This window comes from Leuciscus leuciscus (assembly GCF_965113295.1).
Source record: "Leuciscus leuciscus genome assembly, chromosome: 16".
Classification (NCBI taxonomy): domain Eukaryota; kingdom Metazoa; phylum Chordata; class Actinopteri; order Cypriniformes; family Leuciscidae; genus Leuciscus; species Leuciscus leuciscus.
Genome location: NC_138740.1, coordinates 32,432,268 through 32,456,163, shown reverse-complemented (window position 1 = coordinate 32,456,163; position 23,896 = coordinate 32,432,268). Strand labels below are relative to the sequence as shown.

The window sequence follows — 23,896 nt, the reverse complement described above, 5'->3', positions numbered from 1 at the left end:
ACAAGATAATGCTTTTTACAATGAGCTCGGTTGGAGAGCTACATAATATGGCAATTTACCTGTTAAATAAATACCTTACTCACCTGCTGAGTATAAAAACACCATATCCATGTTACTTTTACAACATTTCAAATCCCTCAGTTCTCTCCAAAAAGCCAAACCTATGTTGGTTCTTGTTTTAATTACGAGCTCTGTCGCGTTTTGGTTTGAGGTTTGAGATTTAATTGCTCTGTGTCAACCTTTCTTGCTCATGGTGAAAACTAACCTATGCCACTCCCACAACATACATGTGTCAAAGTAGCCGGAGCAACTTTTCTCCATTTACGGATATGACGAGACACAAACAGGTGAGTGGCTTATGAATGCGTTTTGCGAAAACCATCCCGCTTATCCCCATATAAACACTTATAAAAGGCTTACCATCTGGGAAAGACAAAAACAAGACTGATTGATGATGTACTGACTCATTATTTATATTTTGTTCATTTTGAACGAAAAAAGTTACATACCTTTAAAGTACTGTATGCACGTGTATAAAATGTGCAGGCCACTTTCAGGCTGTTGTTGTTGATTGTGTCCCACTGGTTGTCTTTGTCTTATGTCAAGCCTTCACATTCCCTACAGTTAGGCTTGTACTTGCAGAAGTTTCGTCTTGCATGCAGCACATTGAGAGTGAAACTGCAGTGCAAATATAGCTAAAGGTGAGAGTGCATGCTCACAGTGTTCTTAGTTCTTAGTTCCTATTATGTAAATAGATTACATTTAAAAAAAAAAATTTTGTATTTTATATTTAGTTTCTAAAGAAGTAAAATGCAAAATTATGTGCAATACATTCTTGCAATTCATGTTACGGACAACAGAGTGCGGTAAAGGTTCATTGGAAAATTGTGCTAAAATAAATCAGAAACAATAAGGAATGCACAGAAATAGTCCATATCTATATAATAAAACAAATCATCCTGCTAAATTTCTGGATAACCTCCATTATATAAAATGTCACAGTGTCTCGTCAGTGTGGCAACATCTATGGGGACAAAGTTTAGCTCAAAACTGTCACCGTCGCTGGTGATGACATGATGTGCTCCCTTGACCATTACTCTCTGACGTCATGATAGGTAGCGCAGAAGCTCTGCTGTGATTGGCTGTTTAGCTCAGCTGAGAAAATGTCGATTTTATTTGTCTTTTTGTGACATCAAAAGACAACTCTTTCCATGTATTAATCGATAATAAATATACAGATTGTGGTCACTTTCAAGTGAATCAGAACGTGTTCTTGGAGGCAACAATTTTCATATTGACATAATCATAGACCACATATTTCACACATTGATGCATGTATGTTGAAACTAAAGCAATGGCACTAAAAGGACGAAATAGCCTTTGTCCGGGAATAAACACACACACACTGGCCCAGAGCTGTGACTGTGGTCAGGTCACATTTAAACAGCTAAGTGACTCTGTGTGTGTGACCACATGTAGCACTGAAGATCTGCTGGATCAGATTACACACCCTGATTAATCATTTAATCTTGTTAACTGCAACTCCTTTCATCGGTAATCTGTCTGTTCACTTCTCAACACTTGGCATCATGATTTTTCCTACCTAGAATTCTAAAATGACAAGATACATTTTATGACAAATAGTTTTGCAACAGCACATTGGGCAAATCAAACTTTAGCCTACTGTAGGCTATGGCAGGGTTAATGTACTAAAATATCAATGACACTAACATACCACTGTGACTGGTCTATTGAATAACTCATTTTTATTTTAGTGCACAGGAAGGAGACATTTTTAATATACATCGGATTTTTTCTCTCTTTTTTATTAAAATATCCTTTTTTATTACAGCCTATAAAATAACCACAAAGATTTAGAGGAAAAAGTATGCACAGCATGACACCTTTTCCAGTAGTAATTTACATTCAAATTAGATGTAAATACTTTAGTTCGTTGGGATCCGTGCTCAAGACTTGTCTCAGTAACTGGATCGTCCTGTTAACAGTGCTGAGCATTTTCATAAGACACAGTACATCCTCAACTGTTCCAGAACGTTCCATTGAGGTATTGAATACACACTCCAAATGTTGCCACAATCTAATATGTTGAGTAAACTGTAGTTTGCAACAAACACACATGACATGGAAATGCAAGCAACCAGTACCCGGAAACACACACATGGGAGGGATTCAAACTTACAGCAGGCTTTTTTGTGCATAAGACAGAGCGTGGGGTAGTCCGAATCATTTGAGAGAATCGGTTCGTTTCAGTGAACTGGTTCAATGAAAATGGTTCACTGGTTCGATCAATTCAACCAAATCATTACTCGGTAGCCTAGTGTTCTAGTAGCTATTTGTTTAGAAGCCCAGAATAATGTTTTTCATACTATGTGTCGTGAACATATGTGTCATGTGTCTATGTGTCGTGACACAATAATAACTTAATAATCATTCAATACAGCAATAAAATCATTGCATTATTATTATTAGCCTACATTGTAGTTATATGTCATTTTTGTCAGTGTCATAAAATGTCTTAAAAGTGTTTGTAACAATATTTTTTATGCAAAAAAACTATGTATTATAGCATATCGTTATTAGTGGAGTTAAAAAAAAAAATTCTGTACTAATGCTCTCTAAAAGGTATTGCATTACTTATTACTTTATAAATCCCATCAACCTCGACCAGTTGAACAATACAAGGATAGACACCAAACTGCCCTATCAATTCTTTCAAATAAACAACAGGCCTACAATTGCATAAATTATTCTTGAACTGACCAAAGTGTGTAAAGGGAGAAGGTTACATTAAAAACATAAATTTTAACATTAGGTTTTTATGTTAAATTGTTTTATATAGAATTGTTGTTGTCTATACAGTATTTAATGCAATTACATCAGAAGTAACAAATTCAATTACAGAAAAATTCAATTACAGTACAACTTTTCACGGGAGAGTAATTGAATTACAGTAATTAAAATACTGTTGGAAAGTTGATGTTAAATGGGAGTCATTAAACTCTAGACAGAATAATTTCAAAGAATCGGTTCAAAAGAACGATTCGCGAATCGAACACAGCTAGTGACACACACTCCATACGGCCAAAGGTTACACTCAGAGGCGCTCTCAGTGGATAACCCACGCCTGGCTCTCTTCATAAACCTCCGGTTCTGGTTGACATCCCCCTCGGTCGCGTTATATTACGTAAACGACAAGCAGGAGGATCGGTAAAGTTGCTCAAGTGTGCGACTTGGACGTGGTGTCTGATGTAGACTCGGTTCTGAGTTGGTCTCGTACGGTCTTCCCTCCGCTCCACACCGCTGGCCTTGTATAATTTCTCGACAGCCGGGAAAGAGGCGCTGGTCGCGGGTATGGATGCCCTGTGGATGCTGCCTGTGCTGCTGGTGCTCCCGCTTCTGTTATGGACCAGCAGCACGTTCGTTTACTATTTCAAGAAGTGCTTCTATGTGGCGTACATGATGCTGCTGGCCGTTGCCACCATACCGATGTGCATTCTGAAAAGCGGCGGCAGAGACATTGAGAATATGAGGTGAGTTGTCAACAACGTAACGTTAAGTCACACAATGTTTCCTTTCTACACTCGTGCACTGATTCAGAACACTGGGCGGCCATTATATGTGGTTATTGGATGTTACACCGAAAATCTGGCTATCATAATACAGATTAAATTGTATTTTAAGACTGGAACATATTGCTATATACATGCAATCACCCTTTTTATCGTTTACACGTCCGATGCATGGGTCAAATTGCTTGTTTATGTACCCACATGTGTTTTTTTATGACTGAGATGTGAATGCATTTGTAAAGGAATGCATTGCATCCGTTTACCCCGGACAGATGTTCGGATCACGGTAGTGAATCTTTAGCCAGCTCGCTAAGAACAGTGTACGCGAGAACACACATGTAGAGAGAACAGGCCTATGTATCTTATATTTAACTCGAAATAAGAATTAATTAAGCTCTGTATGTTTTATCTACACAAGATAATGTAAATATGCGAGCATATTCCACTTGTATGTGTTTAAGGCTATCTGGTTTAGCGTCTCGTGCAAGCCAGAGATGGCGACCAGCGTGTGTTTGTTTCCTGATGATGTAGTGGAAAGGTGTGAAACGGTTGCTTTACTAGTTACATGGTCTAGTCTGTCAGATACAAGACTTCCTAGTTGTATTAATGAGGCCATGATGGATTGGTTTCATGGCTCAGCTGGTGCAGAGTTGATCCTGGTCGATGGTGCTAGATTAAACCAACAGTCACACGTTTCACACAGTGGACAGTTGATCGATGGAATTGCGGATTCCATGCCATCAGTTTAGAATCAATGTTCGCGCCGAAAATAATTTTGAATGACCGTTCCGTAACGGGCTAGAATGTCGCTGCCATGGTAACGGACGTTCTAGAACATCGGATGTTTACACAGAATCTCCTAGGTCCTCCTGTCAAAGTCAATATTTAAACTGATTAACATAAACTAGGACTGTCCATACATTAAAGGGTTAAGTTCACCCAAAAATGAAATAATTAATAATCCCATAATTTACTCACCCCCTAAAGCCATCCTTGGTGTATTTTCTTCTTTCAGACAAACACTATTGGGAGTTTTATTACGGTAAATAATATCCTGGCTCTTTCAAGCTTTATAATGGGAGTGAATGGTACTTGAGATTTTGAAGAGAAATATCCATAATTATAACTTTATAAACTGTAATCACTGGCTTTCGGTAATGCCCGTCCGCACGTTCACAAGAGAGTTGAGTTCCGGCGTATGATGTTGGACTTAAGGCTTAGCGTAAACTTAGGTATGAGTAGACGGACGCCTCTCATGGTTCAAACAAATCGGCCTGGGCAAGAAACTAAATCTCTTCTGACATTCTCTTTAAAAAATCTTGTTTTAGACTTTGTGACCGGTGTTCGTCAATGCGCCATGCGTCGGGTCAGAGGTCACGCTACGGCTGGAAATCGACTCGTGTACGGCCGTTACCGGACGCCAGTCATTATAGTTTATAAAGTTATAAATATGTATATTTTTCTTACAAAAACGCATCGTTTCGCTTCAGCATGCCTTTATTAACCCCCTGGACCCGTATGGATTACTTTTATGATGGATGGATGCACTTTTTTGGGCTTCAAAAAACAAGGTACCTTTCACTCCTATCATAAAGCTTGGAAGAGCTAGTATATTTTTTAATATAACTCCGATTGTGTTTGGCTGAAAGAAGAAAGTCATATACAGAATCACCTAGGATGGCTTGAGGGTGAGTAAATATGGGATCATTTTCATTTTTGGGTGAACCAACCCTTTAAAAGTAATTGTGATTGTGTGATTATGTGTTTGCAGTTGTAAATATGGGATACTTTTCATTTTTGGGTGAACCAACCCTTTAAAATTAACTGTGATTGTGTGATTATGTGTTTGTAGTTTTGTTCAATGAAATTAATACATAAATAGAATAAAGCAAATACCTAAAAAGATTTTTTTAGCTTAGTGGTTTTCTTGATTAAGTGACCGCTGAAGTGATTTTTAGCTATTTTACTTGATTTAATTGTATTAATAATTATTTTACTATAGCATGGCCACCCTTTTTGGGAGCCACTGTTCTAGAATGCAGCCGTGGAATCATGTAAATAGGAATGTATTAGTAACTCTCATTTACATCTCATTGAATATTTTGATTATAATTATTTTTGGCCTCCCATAGACATTATTCACTGCTGCGCCATCTTTGATTTTCTAACGGGTATGAAAGCGAGGATGTCAGGGATAGACTTCAGTGGGTTGTACTATTATTTAATGTGTTTTTGGATTGTTCTGCTGACGAAACACTGCAAAAATATCTTTCCAAGAGATTTCAGTAGACAAAAAAACTTCAGACAACATGAGCTGTGGAAAATTATAAGTCTGGGAGCTTTATACTGCTTTTTAACTTTCCAGAATGCCTTGTCCTGTAGACTTCCTTTGTAAGTTACAAACTGAGGTGTGGGTCAGAATTATTTTCTTAATCTAGAACTGAATCTGGAACATTCATTTAAAGAGGACATTTAGTCCTTTATTGAAGCATTTTTACAAGGTAGGGTTCTCAACAGAAGTAAGTTTGGAGACTTCCTTTTTTTTGCAATTTGGCCCTTACAAAAATAGCAAAATCATTGTGTATAATGAATATCAAGATGTTAAATTACAATTGATATTAATGTTTTCAGGAAATTGTATATAAACCTGCATGAGTGCGAACTTTTAATTAAAAATATTCCTGCATGCATGCTAATGATTAAAAAAGAATATCAAAAAGCTGTTTTAAATGGAGTATGCCCTATCACACACCATATGCCATGTCAAGTTTATGTCAACGGCACACATGGTCAACTCACTTTTATTTATATAGTAATATACTTTCAGTAAATACTGAAATATTCAGTGAATATAAATACACTGTATTGTATACAATATAGCACATTGTTCCAAAGCAGCTTTGCAGTGATAAACATTAAAATCAATATGCAAACAGAATTCAACTCTGCTGTGAAGCACCTCTAAAAAGACAAGAGTGTCATTGTTCAGCAATTCAGTCATTGTTAATTCTGTTCAATAACTGTGTAAAGACTAAAGAGCGTCAAATAAAAAAAGACAAATGATTTAAATTCAGTTATATAGCAGCTCTGTAGAAAACAGTGATGTCATCATCCTGCTCAGTTCACTTCTCATCCAATAGTGTCAGTGCAGTCAAATCTGTAAAATCGCTGAATATTAAGTGTCCCCAGCTAAGCCAGCCAGACTGGCACAGACAGGATCTCTTGTGTGATATGAAAAGCAGCCTTGTGTTTGTGGCCTTCACTAATAGTGTGCATGGGATATGAAAATCAGAGACCTGAGGTCCGACTGCATGTGCACAAAAGTTCCCGTCAGCGCCTGTCCCGATGTTCTGCAGCTTTTAAATATGTTTGAAAGAGACTATTTCACATGTTCACGAAAAACTATTGCTGCTCTTCATAACAGTCTGTTCATTCACGCGCAGGGTACAATGAACACACACTGGGCGCCGTAGAATAACAGCCATCGGTTTATTGCAGTCATTAATGCAATCATCTTTCCCAAGTGGAAGTTCACTGATATTTTATACTGCCTGTTTAGTGATTCAAGCTATCAGTGCCATGTGTAGGGTTTGTAGTTCCCAGGTGAGCCGGTCTGCTCAGGACAGTGTTTGAATGTGGGGGTGCGACGTTACCCGGTAATTGGGCCAGGAGAGTGTGAGCTCATGTGTCAAGTGTTGACTTACCGTACCTCGACTATCGAGTGTTGAAGTGTTGTCATGCGTGCAAAACACTGTACATACTAGAATCTGATCGTGGCAAATATGTGGAAACTAATTAATGCAAGCTTAAGTGTTTTGGCCATGGCAATTAAGAGTTTAACAGGATGACCTAACACCCTTTTTCTCTCTCTCTCTCTTTATCAGTGTGATAGGAAAGAGTGATTGTGCCACATGGAGAGATGATGCAAGGATTCTGAACTTATTGGGTGAAAGGGGAGAGCTGACAAGGCTAATAGAGAGAGAGTCAGTAGAGTAGTTTCCCAACCATTGTGACAGGTTGTCAGGTGTGCCGTGGAGAATTATCAAATTCCCCAAAAAAGAAGAAAAATGTAAATGAAAATAAATGCTACAAATAAGAATATATCGTCGCTTTCGGGCGGAAACCTTGTAACTCTAAATTCCGTCGTTTTTATTTTATTTTATTTGAAGAATCAATGCTACTAGTCATCCTTTACGCCTGTATGTGGGTTTTACAAATTAATTAACCAATGAAAAGTATTAAAATGAGCTTGTTGTGACTAAACGAAGTAGGCTAACTCCTCAAACTGTCAGTCAAACCTCATAACTCCACCTACATCTATTATGAATGAAGTGATGCACACAGGTGGAGATAGATCGCTTCTTGTTTGCAATGCAAAGGTAAACAGAACATGTTTGAAAAAGAACAGCATTTTCTTTACTCAAGAAACTGTCTATACTTATACTGTCTATAAAGGCTAATGTTTTTTGTATTTTTTTGTATTTAAAGAATGGAGAAGAGTCTTAGTCTGGTATTTGATGGCGTAGCCAATATATCCTTCATCTTTTATATCATACTATTTTGTCCAAAGTATTCAACAAGAAAAGCTGAGCGCCCACATATCAACAATAAACTTTATAACCTGTAAGTTGATGAAAACCTAATGTGATGCATTCACTGCGTCAGATGCGGCCGTTCTAATGATGGACGAAACGCATATCTCTGTCATTCGCTGTCCAAAAACCTCATAACTCCATTTGATCTTGATTTTCATCAAATGTTAATATTATAATGACAAGTGTAAGTGTCTGGCCATATATAAAGCCACAAAACCAACTTTGACGACACACTGGCACAGTGTTTAATTATTTAAACAATACGAGGTTTCCGCCCTTCAGCGACGATATGAAAATGTGTTGATTTATCATCACCAACAACACCATCTAGAGACAATCAGTTTATTCTTTTACATGTGCTTACAGTAAATGTGGATCGGAGATTTAAAACTTCAAAATGGACACAAAAAATGATGTTTCAAGTTTTATGAAGTAATGCGATTAAGAACAAATTTTATTTGTTATTCACTGATTATTTTCACCTGGTTAAACGCTGCGACCAGATAATTTTATTTATTTTTATTGAATAGTTTTTAGTATTGAATAAGTTGTTCGTCGAGTCAGTGAGTTTGAGAACCAAATGAGTTTGATTTATGACTGTAATAGAGAAATTGGTAAGATCGGACTCAAAAATGACTATTACATGAGTCACACATTTTATAACTCCGGAAGACTTGGGAATATGTTGTACATGTTGTATTATAATACTTCAGTGATTTTAAACTCCAGTCCCCATTCATCGTGGCCTGTACCAGTTTTACCGTAGTATCATTAAGATACTATTACAGTTTTTTAAATTTTTAAATGTATAATTTTTATTTTTTTATTTTGAGTAATTTTGTCGTGTTTTTATGATTTTAATTAGTTATAATTTTAATTCGTTTTAGTTATTTTAGTATAGTAGTTAAACTAAATGAAGATGAAAAATGTTGCAGCTATTTGATATAAAATAAGTTTAAAGTTTTTTTTTTTATATTTTAGTTAACATTTATTTTATTTCAAACAAGAATATGATTTGTATGGTTTAACTGTAATAACCCTGGCCGGTGCATTATTCAGAATATCTCCTTTAATGTTTCACAATAGAAATGAAGTAATTAACAGTAATACGTGAGGGGAAATGAAGACAAAATAAACCTCTCAAAAAGACTGTAGTATAACCTTCAATCGGAGTTGTTGTGTGTTGTTGATAAGCTACTCGTGAATTTTACATCTATGATAACAGCCGAGCTTGGCAGGGTTTAAACTCTTGCTCCTCTGTGCTTGTGTACTAGGGTTAACGTGTCAGAGGACAGGCTGACATTTATGATAAGAGTTTAAGATGTGTGTAGTAACAAATAAAATATGTTTGCCGTTCCATAGCTGGTGGTCATAGAGTGTGGGGATGATGTGTTTTTGTAGACCAAAACCTAGAAACAAGTAAGCATTTTAGCACTTCCTGTTCCGTCATCCTGAAGTCAGTGTGTTTTTGGTTAAATGCTTGAAATACAGTCTGTGGTGTAAGGCTGAACGCTATTGGAAAATAATTTAGTTTTTCTGTGATATGTATTGTGATATGAAAACAGTTTCATCACTTTTTTTCTTTACAATGGTCCCAGTGAACTGTCACAAGCCCCTAGCTGTCAATATCCCACTGTGACACAATGGATCATTCAGTTTGACCTTTTCTTATTAGACCAAAACGCACTTTAGGGAGGATTTTTATGTTTCATACACTTGTGTGTTTTCTCCTCTTCTTTTATCTCTAGGAAAGCAGCGAAGACTTACTTTGCCCTTCGACTGAAAATTACAACCAATATATATCAAGTCAAGTCAAGTCAAGTTTATTTGTATAGCGCTTTTCACAATACAGATTGCATCAAAGCAGCTTCACAGTATTAAATTAAAATAATACAACAAAGTTTGTTTCAAGAGGAATTTATTGATTGATAAATTAAATTAAATATCCCCAAAATATCCCCAACTGAGCAAGCCAAAGGCAACAGTGGCAAGGAACCGAAAAACTCCATCAAGTGACCTAATGGTGTCCTAAAACTCCATCAGGTGCCTTAATGGAGAAAAAAAACCTTGGGAGAACCCAGGCTCAGTCGGGGGCCAGTTCTCCTCTGGCATTGGATAGAGGCCGGATTGTAGTTTGAACTGTAGGATTATATGAATGCCTGGCTGAAGAGATGCGACTTTAATCTAGTTTTAAACTGGGAGAGCGAGTCTGAGCAACGAACAGTATCAGGAAGACTATTCCAGAGTTCTGGAGCCAAATGTGAAAATGCTCTCCCTCCTTTGGTGGTTCTGGATATCCTAGGTATGACCAAAAGCCTTGAATTTAGTGATCTTAAAGAGCGCGATGGATTTCAGTATTTAAATTTTTTTTGTGTGTTGCGGCAAAAATAGCAACAGTAAGTAGGCTAGCTCATCAAGTGCAACCGTTTGACGTCATCGACGCAGAATGCACTGCGCACCTGAAATGGCGCCCCCCATTGTCCAAAATATGTATAAAACGATGTGGATTTTTAAAAATAACGTAAATCTTTCATGGGTTTTCTACTACATATTTCAGTAAGAGACATCATTTACGTTATATTAATACCCGTGGTTTCCTTTAATGTCCCGATATACTCACGTTAGTTTTTTCATTCTTCGTTTAGGGGTAAAACGAAATTCGAAATACGTGACCAGTGATGGCGAACATACGACTCCGACCACACTGCTGAGAGCGAAGTTTAGATGAACATGTAAATATGTGCCAATGTGCGATGACCAAATCTATGTGGCATGGTGTTACTTTGGTAGTACCATGGTAGTACTGGTTAGAGTACATTCTTGTTGTTTGAATAAGAATGCATAATGCACAGTGCAGTGAAAGTATAAGATGCAAATGCATTTTTATAAATAAAAAAAATCATTGTACTGATTGATTATCATATTCATATGCTATGCTATTTACATGGTACACTACAGTTCAAAAGATTGGTGTCAGTAAGTTCTTTTCTTTTAAGAAATTAATACTTTTATTCAGCAAGGATGCATTGAATTGATCAAAAGTGAATGTTTATAATGTTACAAAAAATCTATTTCAAGTTAATGCTGTTAGGGTGAAAATTCAGCTTTGTCATCACAATAACATTTTAACATATATATTAAAATAGAAAACTGTTATTTAAAATTGTAATAATATTTCACAATTATCCTTCTTTTTTTTTTTTATCAAATATATGCAGCCTGAGTGAGCAGAAGATAAATTGTTTTACCGACCCCAAATGTTTGAATGGAATAAATGTAATTCTTTTTCTTCTTGTTCTTTATACAGTCACATTTATACAGTTCCTATGACATAGAAATTTTCGATATATATATATATTGTATATTTTTTATATTTCCAATTTTTTTTTCCAATTTTTTTTATTCTGTGTAATCATGAGGTAGATTGTTAAGCTAAACGAATTCAAACAATTCAAATAAACTTACAGTAAAAATAGCAGTCCAGATTTATTGCAGAACTGGCTCAGATTCTTGTAACAAAACGCACATGCAGTGACTGCTAAGAGCGAGAGCTGTTGTTTACCATTCACAACATGTCAAACTCAAACCCTCAGGGTAATTTCACAACCATCACTGTTGAGGAAATGCCTGTGTAAACTCTGGAGACAGACATGCATTTTTGTGCATTATTGAACCAGAGCTAAATCAAATCAAATGAACAGTAAATGTTTATATTTAGCAGGGTTTTCGCGGGGCATTAAAAAGCATTAAATGGATTTTGCTAAAATTAAGGCCTTAAATGGCATTTAAAAAGCATTAAATTTGAATCCTACAGGCATTAAAAATGTAGATATAGTTTTGAAGAAAAGGTTATATTATCAATTTATTTGAATATAGCCTTCATAATTAAAGGAACCGTATGTACGAAATGTATTTCAATTAATCATAAAATGTCCCTGATATGTCACTAGACATTAAGAAATCATGTTCATTTCAAATACTTATATCACTGACAACAGTAGTCCGGCCAGGATATTGTCATTTAAAAGTGAAGTTGCAGCCCTCAACTGATGTTGATGTTGTCATGTTGTGTTTTGGCCTGAAGCTCCACCCTCCACCTATCTACCAATCACGAAGTCAGTAGTGTTTCGGCATCGGGGTTGCCAGCTCTGCTCTAGTTACCACAGCTGCAGCTACAAACGTGTCGGATAAAAAATGCCAGCCTATCTGGCAACCTCGAGTCAGGGGGGAGGGGGAGGGGATACACCGCTCTACAGTAATTTGAAAGTGATTGCAGTACCAGTTTTGGCCACAATCTTACGGTTCCTTTAATCATTTTTATTTGCTGTTGCAAAATATGTACGATAGTGTGATCAACGCGGAACCGGTTTGGTAATTGCTTCCGCCTGGAGCAAAATTGCCGTGATGCGGAGATGACGCGGGCCTTTTGTACAGCGGTGGACAGGAATAAAACTAGACCAGAAAAATGGGAAAAAGTACAAATTCCAGCAGAAGTGGCTGGAAGACAGTTTAACGCGTTCAAATATTTAACGCTATTAACGCAGCATCCGTTTTTTAAGGCTAGTTAATATACTGTCTTTATGTTGGTTCTACATTAATTTGGAGATTAACTGTGAAATTAATACATAATAAAATATATAAACTAAATATATACAAAAATGTAAGTGTTTTTAATTGCGATTAATTAGAAAAAATTGTGGTTAATAGAGTTAAAAAAAATTTTTATCGATTCATTGACAGCACACAATATATATATATATATATAATCTGTGGTTAGTCATGGGTCATGTATGGCATTAAAAAAAAAAGGCAATAAAAAGCATTAAATTTGATTTGAAGAGACCTGCAGAAACCCTGATTTAGTGTTTGGTACTTATTACTTGGGGTGAAGGTGTTGTGCTAAACCACTAACCCTAAGTATTTGAACACGATTCATTGTATCATCTTTCAGGATCCGGAAATGTTTGAATGAATGAGTTTTGTTGACTCGCTTCAGCTGCAGTGTTGCATAACCGCAGATGTCTTTAGCCCACATTTGCTCCACTTATTCACATTACGGATATGAAGCTCTTATGTGTTCAAAGGTCTCACAGATACTACATCTGTAATCTCTCTGTTCTATCGCGCAACATCACATCAACTTTACTTTTCATTTGTATGTATGTGCAATTAGTCATTTTAGTTCTTCAATGTCAACTCAACAACATAATTTCACTTAGTTGCCAATTTTCATTTAAAGCTTTTCATCTTATATTTATAACAAAATAGTTTTAGTTTAAGTTAACTATAAGAACCTTGTCTTTCACACACATACATGTTAGCTTGGATAATTATTGCACTTATAAACAAGATCTTGGTCACTTTAGTTTGTCAAAACATGTTTTTTTGGGGTTTTTTTTAGATTAAAGGGATAGTTCACTTTGAAATAAATTTTTGGTATGTTTTAGCTTACCTCAAGGTCATCCAAGATGTAGGTGTCTTTTTTTCCGCAGTAGTTTCAATTTTGATATTTTTAGGTCAAACCGTTCTTGTCTGTCAGTCATATAATGCAGGTCTATGGTCACTGTCTCAAAGAGCATGCACAGAGTCCAAATTAAAACAATTCCCCATCGTCCAAATTAAACAATTCCCCATCGTAAGTACACATTGATGGCCTAAGACACGAAACGAGCGGTTTGTACACAGCCATGTCCAAGTGATCTGATCTGACGTGTACGCAGACTGGTGCATAGATATATACACTAGATGTCGCCTTAAAGACATTCGTTCCAATGAACTGCCGTAGACAAGGCGACATCTAGTGTGTATATATCTATGCACCAGTCTGCGTACACGTCAGATCAGATCACTTGGACATGGCTGTGTATAAGAGGTAAAAACGATATAAATACTGTTCGTTTTCTCACACAAACCGCTCGTTTCGTGTCTTAGGCCATCAATGTGTACTTACGATGGGGAATTGTTTTAATTTGGACTCTGTGCATGCTCTTTGAGACAGTGACCATAGACCTGCATTATATGACTGACAGACAAGAACGGTTTGACCTAAAAATATCAAAATTGAAACTACTGCGGAAAAAAAGACACCTACATCTTGGATGCCCTTGAGGTAAGCTAAAACATACCAAAAATTTATTTCAAAGTGAACTATCCCTTTAAAATAAACTTTCTGACCAATCCATTTTGGAATGCAGAAAATCTGTATAATTAATGACATGGTGCTTGACACGGAACATATTATTAGTGTTGTAGTCTTCTTTATGTTTGTACTTGAAGCTAGTGATTCGAAAAACAAGTTACGGACATGATCAGTATGTCAAAATGGGCATTTTTGATGGGCTGTTACGATTAAAATCGAGAAAACAATCTACTATTAAAAACGTTTGATTTCTGCCTGGTGAATGATAAAATGGTGGGAAAATGTCTTGAACTGAAAGAGATATAGAAGCCATATTTGTGAAAATGGATTGCGTGACCGTTATCAGTCGTGCTCTGGATTGTAATGTCTGTTTACTTCCTGCAGGGTAATCCGGTTCATGGTTCGTCATGTGAAGTATTTCCTGGGTCTGCGCTATCAGGTCAGCGGTTGGGAGCATCTACAGACAGAAGGACCCTACGTCATCATCTCCAACCACCAATCATCTCTCGACGTGCTAGGTGAACCAATACACACAACCAGAGGTGTGAAGTCCAGGTTCAGAAAGTAAAAGTCCTCCTCAGTATTTTTGTTCCAATCACCTGGATTTGCTAATTAGCCCAGTTTTTCAGCCAGGAGACAGAACTAATTAGTGAAATCAGGGTGGAATAAACATATGGCAGGACTTTTACTTTCTGACCCCTGGACTTTACACCTCTACACACACACAACCAATCAACACTTAGTCAAGTCAAGTAACCCACTCTTGCCTTTCAAAACATGGTTTGGGATCGCAATCTGGGTCAAAAAAAAGCTCTGGGTCAAAATCCTGTTTAAAGAGCTCTGCCACCATGACCGGACCTGATGAACTAGCTTCTTTCTACATGCACACCCTCTACATGCTCTCCTCATCTCTGCAGGCATGATGGAGATACTGCCGGACCGCTGCACGATGATAGCTAAGAAGGAGCTGGTATGGGCCGGGACGGTGGGCATGATTTGCTGGCTGGGAGGAATCGTCTTCATCAACCGCCAAAAGACCAGAGACGCCAAGAATGTCATGAGTGAAGCTGCTAAAACCATGTTAGCCGACCAGGTCTCGTCTTTACTAAGTCTTCCTGACAATTCATTCATGTTAATTGATGGTATAATATGCTCCTATTGAGGTGTAGTTTCCTTTTTTATTTAAAAAAAATCACATTTACATGTTGTCATTATCATGTGACCCACCAGCATCAGTTGCGTCGCTTCATCCACAAATCCTCTTTGTTTAAAAAAAAAATCCATATTGAGAAAATGAATAGGAAAAATACTTCTTTTGATTTCTCTGAATACCAAACATTCTAACAACAGCGATGATGTCATTGTAATATTTTGCATACTAAATTGTGGTTTGGTACTTTGTTGCATCTATTTATCCATCGATATATTAATTGCTAGTCATTTTCAGTGGGTGCTGCAAAGAATCTCATTTTGTGTTTGAAACTTTCTGTAGATCCGATTGTGGGTGTTTCCAGAAGGCACACGGAATCAGAACGGCGGGCTTCTTCCGTTTAAAAAGGGAGCGTTTCATCTGGCCGTTCAAGCACAGGTGAGTGTTACTCCTGAACACCTGTGCTTAAAGACCCCTGTGGTGGAAATCAAGTTTTTAATGTTTGTTTGGTGTTTTAAAATATACTTTAAGACAAACCATTGCTGAGTATTTTCTTCTTAAAACTGCAGTGTATCAAAGACAGTCTCAAAAACACGGTTTGAAACGTCCCTGTTTCCTGCGGTTACAAACATGTAACCAATCCCGTCAATGGCTTTTCTCCACTGACATTCGATGATGTTCAGTTTTTTTAGAAGGCAGCGGTCTGACTCTGAGATGGTGAACGGGAACATGGTTTGGGTAACCCACTATTAGACGTTTGATAGCATAGACAAGGCAAAGGCTAATCATATGAATTACCGTTATGTGTCACGTTGTAAGAGCGATACATACAGTAAAGCGCATTCCCGTTCACATTGAGCCTGTATAATTCACTCTTCCTCTTCTTCTGAGTCAATTTCTGGTTCAAACATACAGTATATGGCTGAATTAAACCAGTATTTCCACTTGCCATTGTTTAACGTTTATCACAGTGGATCAGGTATTCTGAGCTGGTGTGAGTGTGTGGAGGCGGGGCTAATTTGCCTTTTCATTTTTCCGCGTATACTAAACAAGGCAAGGGTGTAGAGTTACATTAAAGTTCAAGAACTCATGAAGCAATTGTTTTCACAGGAAACTTTTAAATATGTCATTTTGATTGTCAAAGATGAGTTTTAAGACCTGATCTAACCTGACGTGTTGGTGCAAAGTACAAAGCTTGAGTAATTTACCAGCTTGAGCTCAAAGGTCCCTCATCAGCCCATGAAACCTGTGTCACGGGTCAGAGGTCGTAAGGGAGACTCTGGCTTTACCCTTGTAGTGTCGTGTGTTATCTTCACCAACAGAGGGAGCCGTTGTGTCTTATATTCGCTCCTGTTCAAGTGCAGCCACATAGAAACTTTTACTCTTATGCAATTGATCTGCACAAACTCATTTCCAAAGCCACATGAAACATTCCTTCAGCATTTCTTCCTTTGAGGCTTGTGAAAAAAGTTGAAGCCAATTGGATTATATTTGTATTGGGCGAATGAGACTCACGGCGGTTTGGTCACTTAAACTACTTCCTGTTTCACTTTATAGGCTTTATTTTGAATAGGGAAAGTTGTGTGTGTGTGTGTTTCTGTATATTAATTAATAAATAAGATTTTGAATGTTTTTGGAAAATGTCTCTTACTTGCTAGTTAGCTATGCAGTGCTAAACAGAGGCAATTGCCAGTTATCTTATTAATAATCTGTTATTTATACAAAGGTTTTTATTTTTTAATTCCCACTGAGTTACTACTTTATAGACCCCATGAAATGGTTTTAAAGCAAGTTTTCTTCCCTTTTTTTCTTTCTATCGAAACAGGAAGTTAGGCTAGTCATGTTAACAAAATCCTGTTTTGTAATAGCTAAACTACTTTATTGTGTTGTCAATCTAGAGAGCATTTGATTGAACCAAATTTTTTTTGCATGCCTCTAAACAATCAATATTTTTGGTTATTTTCTCTGAAGCGGGAAGACTGTACATTTTAAATCCATACTGTATATCTGTTAAAATGCTATTTTGTCCATTTTTAGGAGTGAACTAGCATATACATTAGGCTCAATGCTAACAAAGCCTTAAGGCTAATAATAAAATTGCATTTGTATGGCCACAAAAAAATATTTTGGATAATTGCTGTAATGTTGAGACAAACCTATATTTATATTTGAGACTGACTTTGGGCTGGAAAGGTTTTATGTCCGCACTTTCCCCTCAGAGTTGTTGGTGTAAAGAGGTTTTGGAATTAATTAGAAACGTGAAATTATTCTAATCGCAACAAGTTCATGTGAGGTAACATTAATTGTGCAAGTAAACGAATATTTTGGAAAGCGTGTATGTATATGTGGCTGTGAGTCTGTGTAGTTGTTATTAATAGTCATTTGACTTTATTCTGAACTTAAAGTCACTACGTGTGTGTGTACATTTGTGTGATGATGCTTACTGATATCAAAATGGCAGGCTGACATAAACAAAACCAGATGAGCATGTGCGTGAAGGCGGACAGACATCACTTAATCTAGACCAGAGTAATGGAGCCCTGATGGTTCTCATTAGTTAAGGCAAAATATGTGAACAGTCTATGCTTTTCTTCTCTTTATCTGTGTTTAACATCTTGGCATTACGCAGCTACACCACATGTGACCTGACGGAGTTTTATACCTGGTCTAGACTTTGAGATGTTTAGTAGAAATTGTTTAATTTGGGGTGTCAGCTAAATATTTACATAAATAATGTGAAATACATGCAAAATATTGCTAACCTTTTAAAAATGCTATTAAATGTTTAATTTATAATTTTATTGTTATTTTACAACATTTCATGGAGTAAAACATTTTAAATATGTGTTTCTTTTATGTTTATTTAGCATTTTTAATCAATTAGTTGATTCATATTATTTCATTTATTGATTATATGTGTATATTAGTAAATTATAAAAATATATGCAAAATATTTTTTACCTCAAAATGGTAATCAATATTAAAAATATATATATATATAATTTTGTTACATTTAGCTACATTTTAAACATGTATTTTAAAATGTATATGTATTCTTCTTTCATGTTATACATATTCTTTTATATATATATATATATATATATATATATATATAAACAAAAACAATTTTTTTAAGTAAAACATGAACATTTTAAATTATGTATCTGTCATTTTATATTTATTTATATTTGTAAAATATAAATTAGTAGTAAATTCTTTCACTATCAGACACCCGTTTACACACACGGTCCAGCTGTGTCGTCATGAGAACCGACCCTTTCTGCGTCTATTATTAGTCTGGGAGGATAGTTGAGTCTGTGTCTGATCATATTTTTGTGTGTGAGAGCGTTTCTAATCCCTGCTGATTTACTGTCTACTGCACATCGACCAATCATCCCTCTCTCTCTCTCTCTCTCAGGCTCCCATCATACCCATCGTGTTCTCGTCCTACAGTAACTTCTACCTACGAAAACAGAAAGAGTTCAAATCAGGTAATGCACATTACAATGTTACAGAGAAACACAGGGTTCCTGCACAGTGTGGAAAAGTATGGAATGTCATTTCCAGTTCTGGATAAGTATTTGAAATGATTCGTGTTTCCAGACTATTGTCCCTATTCTGATTTATAAACTCAAAAAATGTGAATTTCTGAAAACAAATGTATTGTACGAGCAGGCAGCCGAAAGTTTAGTGGCTGTTTAACACGACTGAATGAATTCAAGACGCACATCTTCATTAAACAAATAAATAATAATACATTATTTCATCAGTAAATTAATAGAAGAGCTATATAATATTTTGAATATGATATTTTCAGAATTAATGTAATCAGTGCTGGTATTATTTTAAAATGTATGAGACAATTTAACATGTTATTACATTTATGTATAATGTATGCAGTCATTGAAAATGTGAATATAATCAATATTATTTTATTATTATTTTGACAATATTATTTTATAACTTGTATGAATTTACATTATTCAGTGAATCCTGTATTTTAGCATTGCAGTTTTAATAAAATGCTGGGCATTGGTTTAGTGTGATATTTTGGCAGTTATTTGGAACAATATTCCACCAATTATTTGGCAACGTAATAGAATACATTTTCCGAATGTAACATCCATGTTAACAGTTGGATTTTAAAACCATTTATCAGATGTTAAATATAGTCTGAAAAAGTATGGAATTTTGAAATGAAAAATAACCTGGAAACATTAGCCCTTTTTTTGTAAATTAAAGAAATAGTTTACTAAAAAATAATTTACTCATATTCCTGTCGTTCTAAACCTGTATGCTCATGAAAAAGGATAAAAACAGTAGTCCATATGACTGGTGCACTTTATTCCACATCCTCTGAAAACTAAAATATCAGTTGTTGTTATTATTATTTAGTGAATTATTACTTTAAGAACTAGTCCTTGAAATGCATTGTGGGACGTGTTTATGAGTGATGATAATGATGGCGATTATGGCTGACATTTAGAAATGACTTAATTTAGGGTTTCAGCAAATTATTTCTAAAATATTTATTTTAATATGTGAAATAATGTTTGTAACCTTTCAAAATGCATTTTATAGCCATTGCTGATACAGCGTTAAATCATTAATACATTTGAAATGCATTTTATCATATGCATGTATGCATTTATGCATGTATCATATATTTAACTATATTTTTTAACATGAATTAAACCATTTTAAATATGTATTGGTTTATTTGGAATTTTTTAATAAATTAGTAGCTGATTATTTCATATTATTATTTTATTTAAAAAAAAAGAAGAAAAAAAAGAAGTGTGTGTGTGAAGAGTTCAGATGCAAAAGCCTCTAAAATGTTCTTATAGAATGATAATTTTTATCAAGCTTGTATATTTAAGTTCAGTAATTTCACTTAAATGACAATTAATAGGTAATCTTCATTGCCATTTGAGTGAAATTATTGAATTTAAATATACGAGCTTGATAAAAATGATCATTCTAGAAGAAAATTTCAGATGGCACTTAGAGGCTTTTGCATCTGAACTCTTCATATATATATATATATATATATTATAAATTAAAGTGTAAATATTAAAATGCATGTTGAAAGGTTACAAATATTTTGCAGATATTTCACATATTTAAATATTTTACATATATTTAGCTGAAACTCCAAATTAAACAGTTTCTAAATGTTCATTACATCCATTATCGCCGCCATTTCTACATTTTAAAACATGAATTAAAACATTTAGGCAATTTAATGACTAATGAACATTTCCACATTGTTTCTAACAGGAACCATCACTCTGAAAATTCTTCCAAAGATCGAGACAAAGGGACTGACGGCAGATGATGTCACAGCTCTCTCCGACCAATCATTCGGCGTCATGCATTCGGCCTTCCTGGAGATCTCCAGCCAAGCCGCCCAGTGCAACGGGCCTTCCAGCCACTGAGCGCTGCCGTCGCGCCCTTTCTTTCGCTCCGACAACAAGGATGGCTCGAGACTACGCCGTTGCCGCGGTGACGGTAACCACGACAACCAGGCGCTTTAGTATCCTCTCCGACGGCCCCGTGAAGCAGGAACACATGTCCATACAAACAAAAACACACAAGCATTCACGTTGACTACATACAGATGTCATTTTAGCCAAGTTTTGATCTCCCGTTGGACTCCAGGGGGCGCTAAGCAGCGGAACAGTGTGTTTTTTTGTTGTTTTTTCACCTGGCCTGGTGCGACGCTTTGTTCCGTGTCCTTTTCGACGTCGGACTGCTTTTGTCGGCGACGGGTTGAGTTTTGGAGCGACGCCCTGAGAACGTCTCGGATGTGCGTTCGACATGCATGCCTTTTTGACTTTCTCTGTTTCTCTTCCTTTCACTGATTTTACAAGGACTCGTTTCGTTGGTTCGTGTAGCTCGCTTTTTCTCGAGGTACTCTGCTTGCATTATGGGAAATCGGTGACAAATATCTGTTCGTTTTTTTTTTTTTTTTTTTTCGTATGCAAGTCTTATTGGTTGCCAGAGTATTTTTCAAGGGTGAGCGCTCAGAGATGCCCTTTTATTGTTTTAGATAATTGATTTAAAGGAAAATTGCTGACCAAAAAGTGAATTCGGAAAAATGTCCCAATACACTCCAGAGTAAAGCTTTTTGTGTCGTCACAACCAAGGATTTTGAAAAAAATGCCAAGAGATCGTTTCGCTGCTTTCAAGGTTAGTTCATAACGAAGCTTTATCAAGTGCGGCTTCTTCCTGTGCCATGTGTCCAAAGTGTCTCAGCCGGTGGCTGCGTAATGCTAGAATATTGTGAGAAACGCTATTGATTATTGATCTGTGATCAGTTTGATTGGCGTTTAGGGATAGAAATATGTTCCGGTTGGCTTAAGTTCATTGCTTTGCTCGTTTCTTTTGTTTTTGTTTATTTTCAAGCTACGAAATATCAGATTTTCATTCATACAGATGTATTTAACATTGTTCAATCCTATTGTTTAAAGTAGAAACCATTTACAAGTGAACTATTATTATAATAACTGATCGAATAAGTATTATCTAACACATTATATAGACTATGGCACAAGGAGCCAACTTAACTAAAATGTGTTTAAGAGTCATTATTATTCAGACTTTTGATGGACGAAATCGAAAATGAGAATTTATTTTACATATGTTAGCAGATGGTAGCATCAAAACCTGGATTGTTCTTCCAACACCTCTTATAATATGATCCCAAGAAATGATTCTAATGTAAATCGCTGAGGTTTGTAATGTTTTAAGTGGATATTGACGTATAGAAAGAATGATGCCGCTAAATTGCACTCTAGAAATGAACCATATTCGCAGATCAGATATTAAACTTTATCTTAAACTTTAAGTTTTTACCAAGGAAGTCCATATGAAAAATGATGAAATATATATTTGAAAAATGTTCACAATTTAATCTCAAAATTACCAATTATTTAACATCTATTTATTAGACCAGACTGTATCACCAGCTTATGGCAGGATGATAATATAAATATTTGTAATTATTTCAAAGACATTTCTAATCGCGCTGCATTTTTGAATCTTATATTTAATGCTTGATGTTGCGGTTCTTATTGTTTAAGAATGTATAACATCTTTGATATAATATGTACAATGTTATTTAAGAGGACTGAACTGTACGCTTTACATTATAATGGCTCGCTGAGCTGAAAGACATTTTCAAAACTTGATTTGAACGAATGTTTGAGTTGGTTATTGCTAAATGTCCAAATAAAACCCAGTGATGATTATTATTATTATTATTTTTATAATTATTACCACTAGTTGTACAAATTTAAATACTGATGCAATTATGGAACCCTTTTATGTTGTGTATTAGGTCACAGATTTTATAAGGCCTTTTCCTTTGTTTTCAGTGTAATTTCTGCCCTGCTGACTGAAAACCGTGCTGCGTACACGAATCAATGTACGAAAGGGTGTACAAGGTGTTGTGTGATTTTCACCAAAGCTATTAAGGATGTATAACAGGGGAAAGCTTGTAAAAGCTCTGATTCTAAGATCCGTTAGACGAACCTGTCAGACATTTCACGGGCAGCCTTGTGTACGTGTGTGTATGAATGTGTGTGTGTGTGTGTGTGTGTGTGTGTGTGTGTGTGTGTGGTCCATTGTGTGTGCTGAATGTGTGTGTATGGTGACCAGACACACAAATGAGCTAAAGCCCATTGTAAAATCTGTAAAGTCATATAAGACGATGATTATATATAAAAATGTTGATTGTGGTAGAATCTGGATGCGAACTGTTAAACACATCTAGGACAAAGAGTTAATAAAATCGTCTGTTTTTTCCAATATAAATGTTAGGATTTGTTTTTGATGTCATCTGTGTGTGTATCTTTTTCTTTGTTTTTCGTTATCGTTTTACACACACACACAGGTTTCCATGTTTTGTGGGGACTTTCCACAGACATGGTTTTTATATTGTACAATAAAAAATTCTATATATAGTAAATTATTTTCCAATTGAGGATGTTCCAAAATGCACGTAAAGTATGAAGCTAAAATGGTCTCAAAATTAATGCATTTACAAAATGTGATTCACAAATGTGCAAGCTAATTCACATAAATAGTTTATACATCTGCAAACATCAATTTACAAACTTATTACCTAATGCAGATAAATGTTGAATGTCAGTTTGGTTGTGCATGTGCAAACATGAGTTAACATACTTTCAAAATATGATTAACATGCTAAATTCATATTCACCCAAAAAAAGTTTATATAATTTTTCATATATATACACACACACACACACTGTGGCGAGCAGGACGAGGGATTGATAATGAGCGACACCTGCACGACGCTCCGGTCTCGAATCTCTCATGGAGGAGCAGAAGCATAAAGGAGGAGCGACGACAGTGAAGATCGAGAGAGGAACAGGCCTGGATTTATGTTATGTTT

The 23,896-nt window shown here is 35.8% G+C and overlaps 1 protein-coding gene across 2 annotated transcripts; it reads left to right on the top strand.

The window, feature by feature from the left end:
- The first annotated feature begins 3,083 nt into the window (after nt 1-3,083).
- Nucleotides 3,084-22,727, top strand: agpat2 (1-acylglycerol-3-phosphate O-acyltransferase 2 (lysophosphatidic acid acyltransferase, beta)). 2 transcript variants are annotated; one of them, XM_082141795.1, is made up of 6 exons: nt 3,084-3,551; nt 14,709-14,842; nt 15,242-15,417; nt 15,817-15,912; nt 18,893-18,965; nt 20,755-22,727. In XM_082141795.1, the coding sequence occupies exons 1-6, from the start codon at nt 3,373-3,375 to the stop codon at nt 20,910-20,912; spliced, it is 816 nt and encodes a 271-aa protein (XP_081997921.1). In that variant the 5' UTR covers nt 3,084-3,372; the 3' UTR covers nt 20,913-22,727. The 2 variants fall into 2 exon arrangements, with proteins under 2 accessions (XP_081997921.1, XP_081997922.1); XM_082141796.1 differs by lacking the exon at nt 3,084-3,551 and adding an exon at nt 9,302-9,604.
- Nucleotides 22,728-23,896: the final 1,169 nt, after the last annotated feature.